The 18,827-nt window shown below is 40.8% G+C and overlaps 2 protein-coding genes across 4 annotated transcripts in view; one reads left to right on the top strand and one right to left on the bottom strand.

The window, feature by feature from the left end:
- Window positions 1-18,827, bottom strand: part of LOC137281465 (mid1-interacting protein 1A-like) — a 313,728-nt gene that overhangs the window by 173,825 nt on the left and 121,076 nt on the right. The gene's annotated exons all lie outside the window — the stretch shown is intronic.
- On the top strand, window positions 4,028-18,126 carry LOC137281431 (D-beta-hydroxybutyrate dehydrogenase-like). Of its 3 annotated transcripts, none has more exons than XM_067812652.1 (9): window positions 4,028-4,113; window positions 5,528-5,682; window positions 7,208-7,332; window positions 11,348-11,470; window positions 12,751-12,854; window positions 15,400-15,472; window positions 16,151-16,212; window positions 16,523-16,576; window positions 17,291-17,958. In XM_067812652.1, exons 1-9 carry the CDS (start codon window positions 4,099-4,101, stop codon window positions 17,381-17,383), a joined length of 804 nt encoding a protein of 267 aa, XP_067668753.1. In that variant the 5' UTR covers window positions 4,028-4,098; the 3' UTR covers window positions 17,384-17,958. The 3 variants fall into 3 exon arrangements, with proteins under 3 accessions (XP_067668753.1, XP_067668754.1, XP_067668752.1); XM_067812653.1 differs by lacking the exon at window positions 4,028-4,113 and adding an exon at window positions 4,273-4,444 and having other exon boundaries at window positions 17,291-18,126; XM_067812651.1 differs by lacking the exon at window positions 4,028-4,113 and adding an exon at window positions 4,495-4,654.

Genomic DNA, 18,827 nt, shown 5'->3' with positions numbered 1-18,827 from the left:
ATTATTGGAGTCATTTCTAATAGTAGTTGGTGCCATGTAAATCAACCAGGCATATATCCCTATTATTGGAGTGATTTCTAGTAGTAGTTGGTGCCATGTAAGTGAACTAGACATATATCCCTATAAATGGAGTGATTGTTAATAGATGTTGGTGCCATGTAAGTCAACTAGACATATATCCTTATGATTGGAGTGATTTCCGATTGTAACTGGTGTCATGTAAAGCATCTAGAAATATATCCTTATCATTGAAGTGCTTTGTTATGCACAACCCAAAAGTTTACACTCACTAGTGCAAATGTAGCCTCTTTTTTCAGTCAGCTAGATTTTGCAAAATATTCCATATTGTTTAAAGGTACTGCTTAAACATGACCTGAAATATTGTAAAACAAATTCGTAACGTTGAAAAGATTAGCGCCATGAGTTCAGTAAATGATAAAAATCAGTGAAAATTTGTAACAATTTGCGAATGTTTAAGAAAGTTTTACACCAGAACGCAGCTATTCACATGCACGATATTCGCTCATGCATGTCAGCAATTTGACGCATGATCCACGTGCATGTCGGCGGCATAAGGTTTGCAGATGGTTCCCACCAAGTTGTTGGAGTAATTCATCTTCGATGTAACCACTTAATTATACATAACATATGGTAAATAGTTTAAGGGAGTTTAAACATTTGATGGATACAGGTTGTTCTGCTTGCCTGGAACTGCTCGGCCTACATGTGCATGGCCCGCACGAGGCAGGTCGAGTTTACTTCATTAATAGGGGAGCAGTTGCTATTGTTGTTCTATATACATACATGGAGACGTTACAGTGAGTGAGTGAGTTTAGTTTTACGCCGCACTCAGCAATATTCCAGCTATATGGTGGCGGTCTGTAAATAATCGAGTCTGGACCAGACAATCCAGTGGTCAACAACATGAGCATCGATCTGCGCAATTGGGAACCGATGACATATGTCAACCACGTCAGCAAGTCTGACCACCCGATCCCGTTAGTCGCCTCTTACTGGAGACGTTACAGAACTTGTCCCGAAAAACAACTCTTCTTAAAAAGCAACCATTTCGTGTTTTAACTGAGTTGTTTTCACATTCATTAGCTATCTAGTACAGTGTGCATTACATATAAGTCAGTTACTTTCAAAATCCGATTCAATGCTGCTCTTCACTGCTGCTCTTCACTGCCTAAAAGTCCGAGTAGGAAACATGAAACCAGCTATAATTAGTTAAAGGATGTTTCAAGGGATCAAAGTCTGGGAGTCACCCAAAGTTGAATTCGGGTGCGAAAGGTGATCATCATTTTAGTTTGACATCTTCTCACCTACTGGAATATTATTACTGAGTTGACTCAATGTCGCTTATTTATTGTGTTCAATTGATGCCACTAGTTAATCCAGTCACATCACACATAAGGCAGCATGGCGTATATCTCAAACAGCATTTCCATCATGGCAAATGCACAGCTTAGTCACTTTCTACATTTTCGAGATGGCACAGTTTCTTCTGAAAGAGTAGAATCTGAACGAAACACGGATGCCGGAACCAGGCAGGTCAGAGGTTCACAGCTAAAAAGGCCAAGTACCTCCACATTCACGATTGAGTCTCATCACCAGCAACTGAAGTAACTGGTGACCCCACTCTTATGGAATTTACTGGTTCGGTATTGCATTTATTAAAGTTAAGTTAAAGTTTAACCAAAAAATCCATGATGGTCTTGTGCAGATCAAGTATTATTTGTTATGTTATTAAAATACTATAATTCCATTTACAATTGAGTGCTTTATTGTTCATAAATGAAAAATGATAATGGTAATTTTGCTAAATGTGCACATGAATGTTTCCTGATATTGTTTAAATGTTTTAATTTCATTTACAATTTAGCGCTTTGCTTTTAGTATGACTATACACTTATTCCGCTTCTTTGTCGTTTCTGTTTTATGTATAACCCATGTAACTGTAATTTAATCCCACTGTAAACAGTCAGTGGAGCGTAGAGACTGTCTGGGCCTCCCTAGCAATTGTGTTTTGATACGGTGGCGATGGTCGACGTTCTGATAGTAAACCCTACACGTTGTTCAGTTTGGCCTGATCAAGTCTATACTAATGCGTTGCGTGATCGTGGCACAACTGGTTGGGTCTATTATTGTGAAGGGGTGCGCCTTTGTCAGATGACTGTCGACATGTCTAGACAGCCGAGACGAGGTCGCCGTTTGACATCTCAGTGTTGAGAAATCGTCAGCAATGTCCTTTAAACAAAACTTTCTTTAAACATTTAGCTACAGATGGTTCAATGTTAAATGGCTTTTAGTAAGTGTCCTTTGACATACAATATAATCGCACTGTAATATTTTGCATAAGTCATGGTTTGCTCCAAATATCCAAATAAGTCGCTTTGGCCTTTCGAGACAAAAAGCATTGTACCGATGTTTACGTTTCCTATCTCGTTACCACTGCCACTGTAGTTGCAGCAGTCATTTTTTAATTATGGCTGAGGAAAAATGGTCGAAATGGTACATAAAACGATAACCACGTGCACTTGAATGAACGCTCTCGGGATCCAGTGATATGGAGATCCGCTCTAACACACACAGACTAGTCGGACGGAGTTTCCGCGTCGTCGACGTTAGTGATAAGAGGTGATACGCCGAATGTTTGCTGCATACATCAAACACACGAAGAGGATAGAATTTCGGTGCACTCTGGACACCTATTGAAACAAATAGATCGTTTAAAAACACAGTTTTAAAGAAGCTCACTGAGATGGTTTAATGTATGTCAGTATGCAATGGCAAAACGTACTCTCTCACTCTCTCTAATAAGAGCATTCCGTGTAAAAGATGAAACAGATTATATCGAAGGCCTACCCTTTATCGATCAGTAAACAAACGTTGTTACCCCCTACATGAAAGCCGTGCATATTGTATTTACTAATAAGTGTTGTGTTCAGGAGGTGAAACCTTCCAATGTACGTCTGTTGAGCCCTTAAACCACATACGTCGCCTGGGACGATCCGGGTTAGACCTGATCTTCAGTTGGGGGGATATTCGTGCTTCCCAGGAAATAATTCTTCTATGACCCAGGGTCGGCTAATGGTATCGGGTGGCCAGACTCGTTACCTTAGTTGACAAATGTCATCGTTCCCATGTGCGTAGACCGATGCCCATGCTGTGGATCACTGGATTGTCTGGTTCAGTCAGAATATTTACAGAACACAGCCGTATAGCTGGAATATTGCCGAGTGTGGCCGAAAACAAGCCTCTCTCACCCACCCACTCACTCACTCAGCTGACGTGCAGCAACCCTATAAGGCACATTACTTTCATATGCTGTAAAACTATTAGTTGATCACGAAAACACAATACCTTTATCATTTACTTTACATTTTACTTTACATTTTACTTTACATTTTACTTTACATTTTTTACATATTTACTAACTCCGGATTATTAGCAATGATAAAGATGCAGATCAAATTCACAAACTGCATTCACACTGAAATCGTTGAAATACACACTCAGTCATTACTATAACCAGAAACCACATTATAAAGGTTAATAATGCATGGTCTGTTTAATAACCAAACGCGTCAACCTAATCCAAATGGTCGACACCCTGTACAGACACCGTTCAGGAGACCATTGTTTACGGTGGCGTAGACGTGGACTGGTTCCCCTGCCCTATTCCACGCTGCGCTATCGCTTCACTACAAGCTTTGTGTAGCCAACTTGCTGAGCGTAGCATAGGCAGAGTACCAGTCTAGCGTAGACAGCTTATTAGTGACAACTGTTACTCAGGACAATACTCTTTTAGACAAAAGACTGAGTATTAATCAGCAATAATAACATCCTGACAACTGACCCGTACTGAGATGCAGTGGCTATGAGATGCGATGGTACCAGGTATATGGCCACGCCTGTGCCATATGTATTCAAAATCGTCAATCCAAGACAAAGAGCCCTTGATTATATACAACTAAACAGTTATGTGTACATGGTATAACCTGACTACCCCTAAAACCACAATGAACCTACCCTATAACCTGATTAAGCCATGGCCGTACATTTGCAAGAGGGATAGACAGACGACTAATTGTAATGGTAGTAAACAAGGTGAGGTTTGTGTGCAATGCTATAAACCAATCCACCGTGCTGGTGTACACAAATCAAATATCATTTGTGATGATAGATTCCATCCTCGCTACAATGGAAATGATAAAACGCTTGCATTTTCTAAGTAATATATGTAAATATATGCGAATGAGGCACGTTGTTTGTACAAGTGAACCGTTAAGTACATGTATTTACATATAGAATGTCTTGTGTGGGAGAATGTCGGACACAGATATCAAAGGTCAGAGCGCTATCTTGCTGAACGCCTGGTTTTGGTAGACGGTCTTGTGGGAGGAATACATGCATTGTTGACAGTTATTTCGTCACGACGGTACGTGTCTCTTTAACTAAACGTCACTATAATGTTTAATGTGATTCGTGAACCTCGAGCTCCTATATGACAGTAGCGACAGACGGGTGATTTTCCCTGACACTTTGTTTTTGATTGTCCAGGATGCTTCATGTGTGAAGATGAGATGAGGTGAAATATAATTCACGTCATATTCAAAGCGGTCGTTCTTATATCATGACGTGCACGCACGTGAGTGTGTTTGCTTTACTGCTTTACTTGATGTGTCAGTACTTACGATGTTGCTATAGTGCTGGTCTGCTCAGACACAGTAAAGGGACACACATCCGATCAATTGTTATCTTATCACAAAAATGGCGGACACCAGGTAGAGTAACATAAAATACCATTACTCATTACTGTCTGGCTATGACGCCGCCAGCGATGGACAATGACTGTTCTCCGGCAGATGTTCCTTTTGGAGGAGGTCCAACGTGTGATTTGAACACTCATAGTTACTGTCGTGCTTCACATTTGCTCCTGTCACTGTTGTTTAGCTGTGTCTAGCACGTCCCATGGTCGTAAGCGATGACTAACGTGATCATGAGGCACGCACACCGAGTCATCGTTTTTTCCCTTCTCTCCTCAAATATTCTAGCTATATGGCGGTGCTCTGTAATTAATCGTGCCTGGACCAGGCAGGCCAGTGATCAACAGCACGAGCATCGATCTTCGCAATTTGGAACCGATGACATGTGTCAACCAAGTCAACGAATCTGACCACCCGTTCCCGTTAGTCGCCTCTTACGACAAGCATAGATCAGTTGTAACCAGGGTCTTTACGGCTCCAGGAAACAGAGACAAGTAATGAGGTCAAGCTGATGAGTGATATTGTGAACAAAATGCTCCCAGCGTATGCACACAATCAATTAGAGGAGTCGGACCATCCGATCGATTTACTCGTCTTTTTCGAGGTTTATTCCAATCTCATGGCACTTAAACAAAGAAAAAGGTCTGGAACTCATGCGAGTAGCATATTGTTCTTTTATTCATCCTTTGGTCCGTTGTTGCAAAATAATTAGATATCACTCCCAAATACTCACACAGTACTTATTTCGTCTGCAGAACTTCATGGAAGGCAAGGTTGCACTGGTTACCGGGTCGACATCCGGGTTCGGCTTAGGCATAGCCAATCAGCTTGCAGCGAAAGGATGTTCGATAATTCTCACTGGACTAGGTAGTCAAGAGCTGATAGACTCTATTGTCAACGATTTCAAGAGGTGAATAAAATATTCAGAATTTACCCACAGCATCGCTTAAAGGTCACATGCAACCAAAAACATCAAACATAATATAAACACAATTATCACTTACTCATGATATCTAATATACATTGCTGCTTGTTAAAAAACAAATGAACGAAATTATAAGCGTACAATCGCAATTCAAAAGTGCAATATTTTGTACTTGGGCTTACTTCCCTCGAAACGAAGCCCTCGGGAGACCGAACCCAGTCATAGCCGGTGGCTGTGCACTCAAGGGTAACGACGCCTTCCGACTGGCTGGTTCATTTACTGATACGCTGAGGGCTCTTTGTGTGTACAGAAAGATGTTCTGTTTGATGGGCCTTTTATAAATATGGCTAGTCACAAGAAAGTAAGATTCTTTATGGACAACAACTGCTTTTATTTTTGTACTTGATGTATCGTTTCAATATGGATTCATATACCGTTGTTAAACAAAATCATTTACACTAGAATAAGTTGTTATCCCATGAGAATGTACAAAGAGATGTTGGGTTTTGAAAATACACGTTCTCTGAATTTGAGTTCATCAAATACAAAATCTCAGCAGAGATGGTGAACTACTGCGTGACTGGAAATTTTTAAAGTTAGCACCAGTTTCCGTCAAATCCAGTCATCCGAAAAAATGGCTGTAGTTTGCTTGCAACCCACAGATATAAAAACTTGTCATGTGTACAAGTATCACACCTGCCTAATTATATACTAGTAATGTGGCAGAAACTGGGCTCGGGTGCACGAGTCACAAATCAAGTTATTTTGTTTATGACGTATAGCCTGATAGGTGTTAAGTTTAAATTGCCTGTGGTCAATGATTGATGGGGGTCAGTGGGTGGGGGAATTAAGTGAATCGTTTGAACTCCGATTTCGGGGGCTTTTTTCCATCGCGTTTTTTTTCAACTTTATAGACTGAATTGACACTTTTCATGATTTGTTTCGGTAAGTGCATACCCAAAGGTATCAGAATCTGCAGAGTTGTGTTTTACGTTGCATGTGACCTTTAAGTAATTTTATCAATAGTATACAAGTTATCAAAATATCTACATATATCAATGCTAGCAAAATATCATGATTGAAATTAGGAGAAACGTTCATGTCCATGTATACTTAGTTCACATGATGCCGCAATCTAAATTATAAATTAATTATAAATCTAGCTAAATTACATGACGGCGGTCATATGTAAGTGAGATAATTTCTAACACCTTTTTTCCCCCAAATTATCTAATAAGATTCTTATACTTTGTTATTACAATAACAATAATATTGTTATGACATTGAAACACGTCTTTGTCTTTTCAACTTAAGCTTGTGAAGAACCAAGTATTATCACGGCTTGAAGTGAGTGAGTTTAGTTTTACGCCGCACTCAGCAATATTCCAGCTATATAGCAACGGTCTGTTAATGCTCGAGTCTGGACCAGATAATCCAGCGATCAACAGCATGAGCAACCTTTTGTCTAAACGTCTTTTGAGCAGTAAATGTACAGTTTGGCCTCTTTCAGTAAGTACACAAGCAGAGTAGACTTTGTTCCAGTCGACCTGAGAACCACGGAGTCCGTGCAGGGATTCTGTGATAAAGTGACTTCGCTGTATCCGAATGGAGTGGACATACTCGTCAATAACGCAGGTAAAAGGTTTCACCCAGAAGGAGAACATCAGATACAATCATAATATTGTCAACTAGTGTTTATTCATACCAAACTTTTGCTTTTCCCCCACATTTGTTGATCTTGTGAATGTGACAAAAAGGACGCACTCAACAATATTCAGATTTCAAACAAGCAACAACGGACATGATAGCAGATGATTAACGATCAACGTTAAACGTGATAGCTCGAGTGCTCACCTATGTCAGTGTCGCTGTCTCCTTACTGCTGACCACAATGACATGACATAGCATGACATAGCATGACATAGCTGTATTACTGAGACGGTGAGATAGCTAAGTGGTTGAAGCGTCCGCTCTTCGCGCCGAAGGCCAAGGTTCGATTCCACACAAAGGTACAATGTGTAAAACCCATTTCCGGTGTCTCCCGCCGTGATATCGCAGGAATATTGCGTAAAGCCATCCTCACTCACTGTGATAGTATGGTTGCCTTTGTTTACCCCCCTACAGTCATGCAAGATGACAGTGTTGCCTTATGGTTTAAGTGTTTATGAGTGAAACCATAGACCGCATCGATTACCCTGGTTGTTGTCTGAAGCTATACACTAAATGCCAGAAGGAACGTTACCACCTTGCATTTATTAATTATTGAAAAAACAAAATATATAAAGATATGTTAAACGGCATTAGTTTACAAGAAAGAACAGCACAACTTTATGCAAATCACAAAAAAGAAAAAAATAGTAATAATTCTAATAAGTAATAATTAAAAATAATTAGTAATACATTCATATTTAGGTGAAATGCATCTTTTACAGACGAATTAAATTGTCCTATTTTCGCAAGGCAAAACATTGATTACAGAAGTCTCGTTTCCTGTTTACTGGGTTCCGTCCTAATGCGCCACTGAGAGCGATAACCAGTCCAGAATTTGTACACTAATTGATTTAACTGGATACATAAATACAAATTAGCATGGTTTGATACTTCTACGCACTTGCATATTGCAACACTACGTCCCTTCTAATCCCTTCAAAACATGTCGTACAGTGTGTTCTGTCGCACAGCGAGCTCCGGTAAAAGGGAAACCTGGAAATCGTGGAAATCTCAAAACGAGGCTCTGTTGCTAGAAAACTTTGTCGGCCTGGTACGAAATTGATATTATGTAAGTTTCAATGTGCATTAAAGAACAGATGCATTGTGAATCATGCATTTTTTACGACCTCATCAAAATGGGGTAGTCTGTGATTTCTTAGATAAGGTATGCTGCCTAAACCTCGACATAAAAAATTACGGTGTTATTTAAGTTTAAAATTAAAATTCATTTGTAAATATCATTTTCATGTGAAGCACGGAACTGGAATTCAGTGTCACCAGAGTTGTTTGTGGTGTCTATTTTCACTTTCACACGAGAAAATTCGGACCTGCTGGACAGTAGGTCATTGTCTGAATAGGTTAATGAGACTTGTGTTTCGGTATGCTATGCCGAAATAAACCAACACAGCGATTCAGATGTTTAAAAGAAAGGTTAAAATAAAATTATGCTTTGCGACAAAGATAAACCATTTAAAGTTTTCATTTTTCAACCATTGAAACAAGAAACAGCTGTTGTAGAGTGTGTACAACTTATAAAAGAATCATTCCAGAGATTACAGTCTTTTAACACATTTTCTGGTGATTTGCATTAGTGAAAACAAGTACAGGGTGTATTTGATGTTGTGAAAACGTGTTTGGGAACACCTAATATCATCTATGTTAACATTTATGCTTGCAAAGTAGCATGTTTCCATTTTCTGTTTACACACGGCAATACCTATCGCCAAAACGCAGCAATATTCAAGCAGGATTTGCATCCGTTTCATAAATTGGGATGGTGCAGATTGGAATGTCAAAGCTCCCGGATGCCACTGGATCACGGTTATAAGACGAATACAGCGCAATAGTGAGACTGTGTTCACCGTGACAGATCAAGAAATGGACGTCCACGCATCACAACAATAGCTGTAGACAGGTACCTCGTCATTATGGAAGGAGGGTAACGTTTGTTTTGGTGTTCAGTGTAAAATGGTACCTCACTGTACCCCGGGTATATAGAAGTCTCGCGTTAAACAAGCTCTGCAGTATATACAATGTCACATTCACCACGATTCCTTATTGAACTTTAAAATAAAATTGACGACTGAATCTTACATTAAACAGACGATTGAAATTTATAGCAAAATTAATGACTGAACTTTACAGTAAATGTAACGATAGGAATTTACTATAGTCATGGAAAGATTTAAGGGAACGCGTGGAATAGCTGTGACTTTTAATCTTTGAATCAGTAAGAGAAAAGTTCATACAGATAAAAAGGCTTATGTCAAGTGATGAAAATCAATATCGGGTGTGTGCCCCATGTCTCTGGGGAACTGCTTGGCATCGTCGTGGCATGCTGGGAATGAGTGTACGGATGGTACCAATCAGAATTCTACGCCATTCCTCCTGGAGAGCCAGGAAAAGTTCATCCAAATTGTTGGGTTGAACAGGTCTGTCCCGAACACTGTGGCCAAGAACATCTTAAAGATGTTCGATGGGGTTAAGGTCAGGACTTTTAGCCGGCCATAGCAATGCCCGGACACCTGCAGCCCTCAGTCTGTCCCGACAAACATTAGCGCTGTGAGGGTGGGCATTGCTGGACATTGGACATTGGACAACTCGAACATTGGACGTGCTGTACGCTCAAAGGGGATCACAATCGGGTTCATGATCTCGTCACGATGTCGTACACCTGTTATCCTGCCATCAACACGCAAGATCTGTTTTGTGGTTAAAGGTAAACCCACCCCACACCATAACAGAGCCCCCTCCATAACGATCATGCTGTTTGATGGTGCAGGCACTGTGACGTTCTCCAACGCGTCTCCAAACTCGAATCCGACCGTCATTATGGTTTAGTGTGTACCTGCTCTCATCACTAAACATGGTGTATCTCCACTGACGTACAGTTCTTCCTCCATGGTTCCGTGCCCACTGCAGTCTCAAGCGCTTGTGTTGCTCAGTCATGTTGATTCCAAGCAATGGACGGCGGCTTTTTAGACCAGCTGATTTAAGACGATTACGCACTGTACGTGAACAAATTCTGACGTGTGTTCTTCACCTGAATTCCGTATTGATTTTGGAGGAGGATTTGAACCTGTCTCGCAGAGCAGTAAGGCGTAGGGTCCGGTCATCCCGTGGGGTGGTTTTCTTTTTCCGTCCCCGACCACGCCTCATGTTGACGTCACCAGTCGCTCTATAGAGATTCCAAAGTCTGGATATCACGCTAACAGGCCTGTGAAAAGTTGTTGCAACCTGTCGTAATGACCTTCCACCATTAACAATGTCAACTGCCTCCCATTTCTGTGCCAAAGTGAAGTACTGTCTCGCCATGTTAACAATGTTTTTAACCGTTGTGTTTGACAGTGCACATACATGTAATGTATAAATCTAAGTGCATATAACTTTAGGAGCATGTAGTGCATGGAAAGTATTATGGTGGGTTTGAGTGAACTGCTCTTCACGAAAACGATAATACTTTGGCGCTGAAGTTAGTAAACAGAAATTTTGAATTGCCCTAAGAAACATGCGTTCCCTTACATTTTCCCATGAGTATAATTATAAAACTGACGACTGAACTTTATACTAACATTTACGATTGAGTCAACAGTAACACCAGCGACTGAATCTTACAAGTGACGAATGAAAGATATAGTTAAGCCGGCAGCTGAAGCTTGTAGTATCATTCAACATTGAGATTAATAGTAATATTGACTATTGAATATTATTATATTATTACAGTCGAGAACTGAAACTTACAAATACACTGGTTGGTATGCATGGCTGATTTTGTCACCCCTAGCAGTAAAATAAACTAGTCCACAGCGTTAATAGATGGAAAAAGCTAATGAAGAAAAGAATCGGCCTGGATTAATTGATCGTCCACTGTAGGGATGTAGGTGAGTCGTTTGATGCTCGTGACCTCTAGGAGTTGTCATCTCATCTTGTCATCTGGTAGGAACAATCTACAACGCTCCGGTGGAGGAACTGCCTCTTGACAAGTGGAATGATGTCATGACGGTGTCGGTGACGTCACCCTTCCTCCTCATCAAACACTTCCTTCCGGGAATGAAGAGAAAAGGTGAATATCGTGATAAATGAGCGGAAGTCATTGTAGACTATAGACTGAGCCAATTAATATCAAACCTTTTACTGCCATGAAAAATATCTCTGTGCGTTTCTAAGGATGAGACCCGTGAAGGTCCCGGGGTAGAATAGGCCTTCAGCAACCCGTGCTTGCCATAAATGGCGACTATGCTTGTCGTAAGAGGCGACTAACGGGATCGTGTGGTCAAGCTCACTGTGCTGTAAAATGTGAAGATTTGTTTTAGAACCTTCTATTGATTGTTAGAATTTCAAACATACGCACCTGTTTGTTGACAAAACGGCCTCCCTGATCCAACTGTTTTCTGGCGACCTTACGGGCGTCTTGTGATGATTGCACGTGCATTCCAACAGGTTTTTAAAACCATAATCCGCTATCAGTTCACAACAATACTATTATACCTGTATAACTAATCAACTGTAATCTTTAAAACTGAGCTTGTATTTCACATCTCTGGGAATATTTTAGTCTGACTTGTTTGGGGTCATTCACATATTTTTCCGCAAATTCAGTCAGAATTCCTTTTGGGGTATGATTGCAAGGTTACACGAATGTTCAGTTTTCGAAATAGTTTTTGGAGTTTCTGCTTTTGGATTTAACATAGCAATTTTAAAAAAAATAAAATAATAGGTTTATTTGCACATATTTTTAGAAACCAGAATTAAAACAAACAAACCCCATTTGTAATTAGTATATCCTTTTCAGAAACATAATTGGAAATGTAAAGTGAACATGTAGTGATAACTACGTCAGAATGTCTTTAACAAATATGTTCTCTTTCTTTTTGGTGTATCAGTGGGGTTTAATTTTTTTAAAAGGAATAAGCAAAAAGCAAACAAAAAACAAAACAAAAAAACAACAAACAAACAAACAAAACAAAAACAAAACCGAAATACAAGGTATGAGTCCGTGGATGATATTAAGTACCATAGGCATCAAATAGGAATAGAGTTACCGTTCCTGTTTGAAGTAGTTCTGCCGCCAATGTTAATACGCCAGTATGAAATCCTTCGAAGAGCCACGAGTCGCTATTCGTCATGACCCGGAATAACACGAGTTGGTCACGAATGGTTGCGACAATGATTCACTGTCGCTTCAGGTTCAACCAGGCCTGTGTGATTAATGTTCACCGGAAGGATTCAAATCTGGCGTGGACACTCAAATCTGGCGTGGACACCTTGTCTCTATACATATTTATTGTATTCGCAATTGTATGCAATATATCGTTATCGGGTATCGTTCCCGTGATGTTGCAGGTTGGGGACGCATTATCAACATGTCGTCACAGATGGGGGTCATCAGTCTGGCTGGTCGTTCGGCGTATTGCGCATCGAGATCGGGACTAATCGGTCTTTCTCGGGTACTTCCGTGTTGTGTGATCACCTGATTGTTGATTTGTAGTTATATTGTGACGGAATTGTAAATTGTCTCCCAGGTTTACATGACGGTACTTTGTTTGACACAAAACGTTTAAACAAGACTTTGTGTTTCAGAGTAGCGAATTACGTAAGGTTCCCGAATTTATAGCGTTCTTTTGAATGATCATTCGTTACCTGTTGTGTCTCTCATGGTAAAAAGGGGCGGAGGTGGTGCTCATGATCAGTTGTGGTAGCGTCCGCTCGCCACGCCGATTCTCCACATGGGACAGTGTGTGAACCCCGTTTGAAAGGCGGTTCGATCACCCATTTTGTGTTGGGGAGGTGAGTGAGTTTAGTTTTACGCCGCACTCCGCAATATTCCAGCTATATGACGGCGGTCTGTAAATAATCGAGTCTGGGCCAGACAATCCAGTGATCAACAACATAAGCATCGATCTGCGCATTTGGGAACCGATGACATGTGTCAACCAAGTAAGCGAGCTTGACCACACGATCCCGTTAGTCGCCTCTTACGACAAGCATAGTCGCCTTTTATGGCAAGCATGGGTTGCTGAAGGACTATTCTACCCCGGGACCTTCACGGGTGTTGGGGAGGTAGAGGGATCGTCAGTTTTGTACACATAACTAAACCAATAAACGCTGCACCGTTTGATTTACTGTCATGCGTATTGATGTATTGTTTAGTGTGTGTGTGTGTGTATGTGTGTGTGTATGTATGTATGTATGTATGTATGTATGTATGTATGTATGTATGTATGTATGTATGTATGTATGTATGTATGTATGTATGTATGTATGTATGTATGTATGTATGTATGTATATGAATGTAGACATGGTTTCTGACAGTGTGCACTCTGATCATGGGTTTGGATCATGATTTTACCCCAAGTGATCCCGACCCGTGAAGATCCGGGTTAGAGTTGATCTTCAGCTTTACATTCTTGTCGTATGCGACGACTAACGACATCATGTGGTCATGTTCACGCCCTGGTTTACACATGCCATCGTACCCCACGTGCATGGATTGATGCTCGTGCTGTTGATCACTAGATTCTCTGGTCCAGAAGCGAATATTTGCAGGTATATTGCAGGTATATTATTAAAAACAAACAAACCAACGACCTTAAGTGATTCCACTCCACGAAATTGTACCATTATCGAAATTCTGAAGATGGCATTTTGAATCCATTACTATGATGGACCGGTTATCAGGTTTAAAAATATCCATAGTTTTATGTTTTCTGTATCTGACTATCTCCCGTGACATCCCTCGCTGTTACGTAGTATAGTCAACTGGAGGGCGAGTTAGGATTAACTCATCGAGCACAGTTGTCTACAACTTGCGTCAGTTTATGCCTTACACATGAAACAGCCGAATTACTTAAAGAACGAATATACTGATATTTTTGTACTCTTTTAACCATTACATATGAAAGACTTGTGGTTAGTCTTAAGCGGAATACCAAACTCATTCTTAAAAAAATCTTGTGGTTAATTCATACTGAGCGATTGAAAGTTGCCAAAAAGCCGTCTGCTTCTCTCTCACCCGTTAACGAAAATCACAGACAGGTTACGTAACTCTGTCGCCAGAGCTCTGCGCTGACGTCATATGAGGAACGATTTTCAGTTAGTTGTATAGAACATATGTTTGAAGCTCGTCGTTTTACTTCTCGACGTGCCGAATTGTTGTGTTGCCGTCAGTTGCTCTTTGTGGTCGGATGATTTTTTAATTATAAGAATATTTTGACTTGTTAATATATATATAAACGTAAAACGACACCCATAACTTCACATATATATATTTGAAACACTTCACAGTACAACATATCTAGATATATAGATATATTGTACTGTGAAGCGGTTCAAGTTCAAGGGTCATCTAAAAATGTTCATAGTTTAAAAAAAATCATTAATGCTCGCAATGACACGATCGGCTATATCTAGATATGTTGTATTGTGAAGCGTTTCAAGTCGGAGGTTATCTAAAAAATCCGTTATCCTCGCATTGACACGAGCGCCTGTGGTCACCATGCATAAATTTCCATCGGACCCCGCAGTTCCGGCTAAATGGGTTGTTTGTGAGTGCGAAGCGAGCGTTGTGAACGCCTGCGGTATATACTAGATGGTTCGCCCTCAACCTCGCTTCCAGGACAGAAAATGCTATTGAGATTTGTTTTCATCGAGTTAAAAACCAAATCTGCTTACTACTCTTAGTAAGTCATTGCAGACCAAAGAGAATTTTCATGAACATACCGATTTCTTCCTTGGACGCGAGGTTGTGGTCAGTAACGTATATACACGGGGTCACGTACATATCTGTCGAATTTCTGATTTCAATTTCAGAGTAGTCAAATGCATTCGACCGTTGGACAGTACAATTTGTACCATTTGCGTCATTGCCAACAACTTGCCCCCACCCCTCACCCCCTCACAAAGTCCTCACGTGACAAGACATAGCACTAAATTGAAACAAAAAATTAATCGACGGATTAGGCCGTAACCATTTGTACTGACTGTGTTGATAGTGCGTGGCTCTGGAAGCAGCTCCTTATGGAATTACATGCAACGCCATCTGTCCTGGATTTGCCAACGCTCCAAGTAAGTATTGATTATGATGATTCTGATTATTATTATATCAAGGAGTAAACTGCTTTTCGTTGGACATGCGTAGATGTATATGTATGACAGGAGCTATAGGGGCTATGTGGTAGCTTAGTGGGTAAAGCGTTGGCTCGTCACACCGAAGACCCGAGTTTGATTCCCAAGATGGGTACTATGTGTGAAGCCAACTTCTGCTGTCCCCTACTGTCATATGGCTAGAACAACGCTGAAGCTAACTAACTCAAACTAACTCGCTCACTCTCCCAGGAGCTACAGAACAGTACAAGAGACAAGCGATAAATCTAGGCTAGGAGGCAGCATCTTGTGTGGTTCGCTCCAGATGCACCTGCAAACAGGAAATTAAACACATTCAGTGAGAGTGAGTGCGTGAGTGAGTTCTACTATAACAATACAAGTGGTGTGTGGTTCGCTCCAGATGCACCTACAAACAGGAAACTAACACATACAGTGATTACGTGTGAGTGCGTAAGTGAGTGAGTGTGTGAGTTCTGCAATGACAGTACTACTGTTGTGTGGTTTGCTCCAGATGCACTCGCAAAAAGGGAAATAAACACATACAGTGTGAGTGAGTGAGTAAATGAGTGAGTGAGTTCTGCAATAACAGTACTAGTGCTGTGTGGAGTCTTAATCAGACGTATGTTTGCTCTGTTTCAGTGAGCCACGGGCTGATAAGGGATTACGCTAACAAAAATAATCTCACGTTCGACGAAGCAATGGTATGTATTACAACGGTATCGTACAGTCAGCAAAGGGGTCTCTCCCCACCCCTCTGCATATTGAAACTGTCTCCGCAATAAGCTTGAATATAGCATCAGTATTGCTAATCAGTATTGCTTCTTACATTTAGTTTTATATTTCAAATTCTTCAAGGCCACGAACCATTCCTGACACCACTGATAGTCATGTGACAATTTTGACGATATTGACATTTTAAGTATGAATTCATATCCACCTTGAATACGGCATTGTTGATGTATTTCCTGTTCATCTTAATAACATTCTAAAATATCTACGTTACCATTTCAGCAAGTGTTTGTGGAAAAGAACAACCCCACCAAGAAACCGGTGGAAATTAATGAGGTACTTCTGCTTTACCCTTAACTGGATTAATTCTATCAAAACTCAATTTAAAGATGTGAGCAAATTAATGTTTAAATTAAAACGGCCTAAAACTAAAACTCATTCACTCGCTCATTCAATATTTAAAGTTTTGATGACGATAATGCTAACAGTCAAGGGGAGACAAGTTAACCAGACTTTATTTTTCAGAGTAAGGGAGATAATCCCTTACACCTGTTTTCACCAATAACGTAACAGTTTCAGTTGTTTCTATCTTACAATGACACTAACAATGACAATATTATGATACTGAGTGACAAATGGTTAACTTCAAAGTACTAAGTATTATCACGGGTCGAGGTAAGTGAGTTTAGTTTTACACCTCTTTCAATATCGTTCCAGCTATATGGTGGCGGTCTGTAAATAATGTGTCTTACGACAAGCATGGGTTACTGATGATCACTCCTAACACTGATCTTGACGGGTATCATGGCTTGAATGTCGAAACGTGCAATATATTCGTGCAATATCAAGGTGGGTTTACACCAGAAATGGTCTTCACACATTGTACTCAAGTGGGGAATCGAACCTGGGTCAGGTTGTTGTTAAAACAAGCCAACGTTTGAACAATACGCCTACCCTACCGCTCACAATGGATATGAGTACCACTAAGTATAGTTTGCCGGTCTTAAACGGAGGCCTTTAACTGATGGACTGACGGGTTGTTTTTTTCAGATATGTGGTCTGGTGGAGTTCCTCTGCTCTTCTTCAGCTTGCAACATGACCGGTGCACCCATCCTCGTTGATGCAGGATTTACGTCACAGTGACAACGATGACGCGAGCCTTCTCACATTCGTCAACAAGGAGTAATTTTCAGTTGTAATAAATGCTACTGATATTATGGAAAAGCACAACGAATGATGAAAGATTTCAGCATTGTTCTTCAATTATGACGGCATAAAACTATAACGATCAGCAGTGACAATTAGGATATATGAGAGAGGCTAGACACTTCTCAGGCGCTGACCAGGGTTGATCTTCGGACTTCTCATCTCAGATGCTAGCCTTGATTGTTGGTGTTGTCCGTTGGTCTTTGTTCAGCGCCATTCTGTGCCTCAAGATGCCTCTCTGTAGACGTCATCGACGGTGCTGCTTGTATAGGAACTTTTCCCCAGGCACACGTGACGACCAGTCAGTTTTGGTGGCAGTTTGCCAAATCACCACGAACTCAGTTAAGTCTTTAGCTGTTCAATTAGCCGGTCATTAGTCAGTCAATACATCAATATCCGTATCTTGTCAATTTGCCCTCATTATCACAAGCTCTTGACCAGCACTGACCGAATTGTGTCTTCCATGGAAACCAAGCGTGCCTGTCTATAAAACCTCCAACCACTTTGGCTGTTACAAGAGTCGTGTCATGAATAACACGGAATTGTCAATATATTTGCTGAATACGTAATACTGAAAGCATTTCAGCAACATCACGTTTATGTCAGCTTAGGGGGTGTTTAATGGGTTTGCTCGCCACAAAAAAACAAACAAAAAACAAACAAACAAACAAACAAAAAAAACCCGGGTTGGATTCTCCACATGGGTACAATGTGTGAAGTTTATTTCTGGTGTTCCCGTCATGATATATGCAATCGGTACGGCGTAAACTCACTCACTCACTCACTCGATCACTCACTCACTCAGACACCCACTCACTCACTCAGTACACAGTCCGTTATTCGTCAGTTCGACATAAGCGTAGATCACTGTATATGACGGCGGTCAGTAAATAATCGAGCCTGTTCGCCCCTTCTCTGTCACACTAAGTGAGTGAGTAAGTTTAGTTTTACGCCGCACTCCGCAATATTACAGCAATATGGCGATGGTCTGTAAATAATCGAGTTTGAACCAGACAATACAGTGATCAACAGGATGTGTATCGATCTGCGCAATTGGGCACCGATGACATGTGTCAAGCAAGTCAGCGAGCCTGACCACCCGATCCCGTTAGTCGCCTTTTATGTCAATCATGGGTTGCCGAAGGCCTATTCTATCCCCGGACCTTCACGGGTCCTTTCACAATGAATGACTACTACTTAACAGTCAATAAAAATGTCCTTTTTGAAAAATACGCATGGCTTGGAACAGGATCCGAATGGTTTAAGACGTGGCGTAGATTGTTTGATGAAGTTGTCTCGCTCGCGTGATCCACCATTTAGACTAACCAACTCTCTGTTGTGAGCAACGCGCGTATTCCTCTATCACGTGACTCAACGAATA

This window comes from Haliotis asinina, chromosome 4, assembly GCF_037392515.1.
Source record: "Haliotis asinina isolate JCU_RB_2024 chromosome 4, JCU_Hal_asi_v2, whole genome shotgun sequence".
Lineage (NCBI taxonomy): Eukaryota > Metazoa > Mollusca > Gastropoda > Lepetellida > Haliotidae > Haliotis > Haliotis asinina.
Note: the sequence above shows the minus strand (reverse complement) of the source record. Positions and strands in the feature narration are given on the sequence as shown.

Bases quoted from the DNA above. Each gene is read 5' to 3' on its own strand.
- LOC137281431 (XM_067812652.1), top strand. The intron at 7,333-11,347 runs GTAAAAGGTTTC...GTCATCTGGTAG, and splicing joins CATACTCGTCAATAACGCAG to GAACAATCTACAACGCTCCG. The intron at 16,213-16,522 runs GTATGTATTACA...TTACCATTTCAG, and splicing joins TCACGTTCGACGAAGCAATG to CAAGTGTTTGTGGAAAAGAA.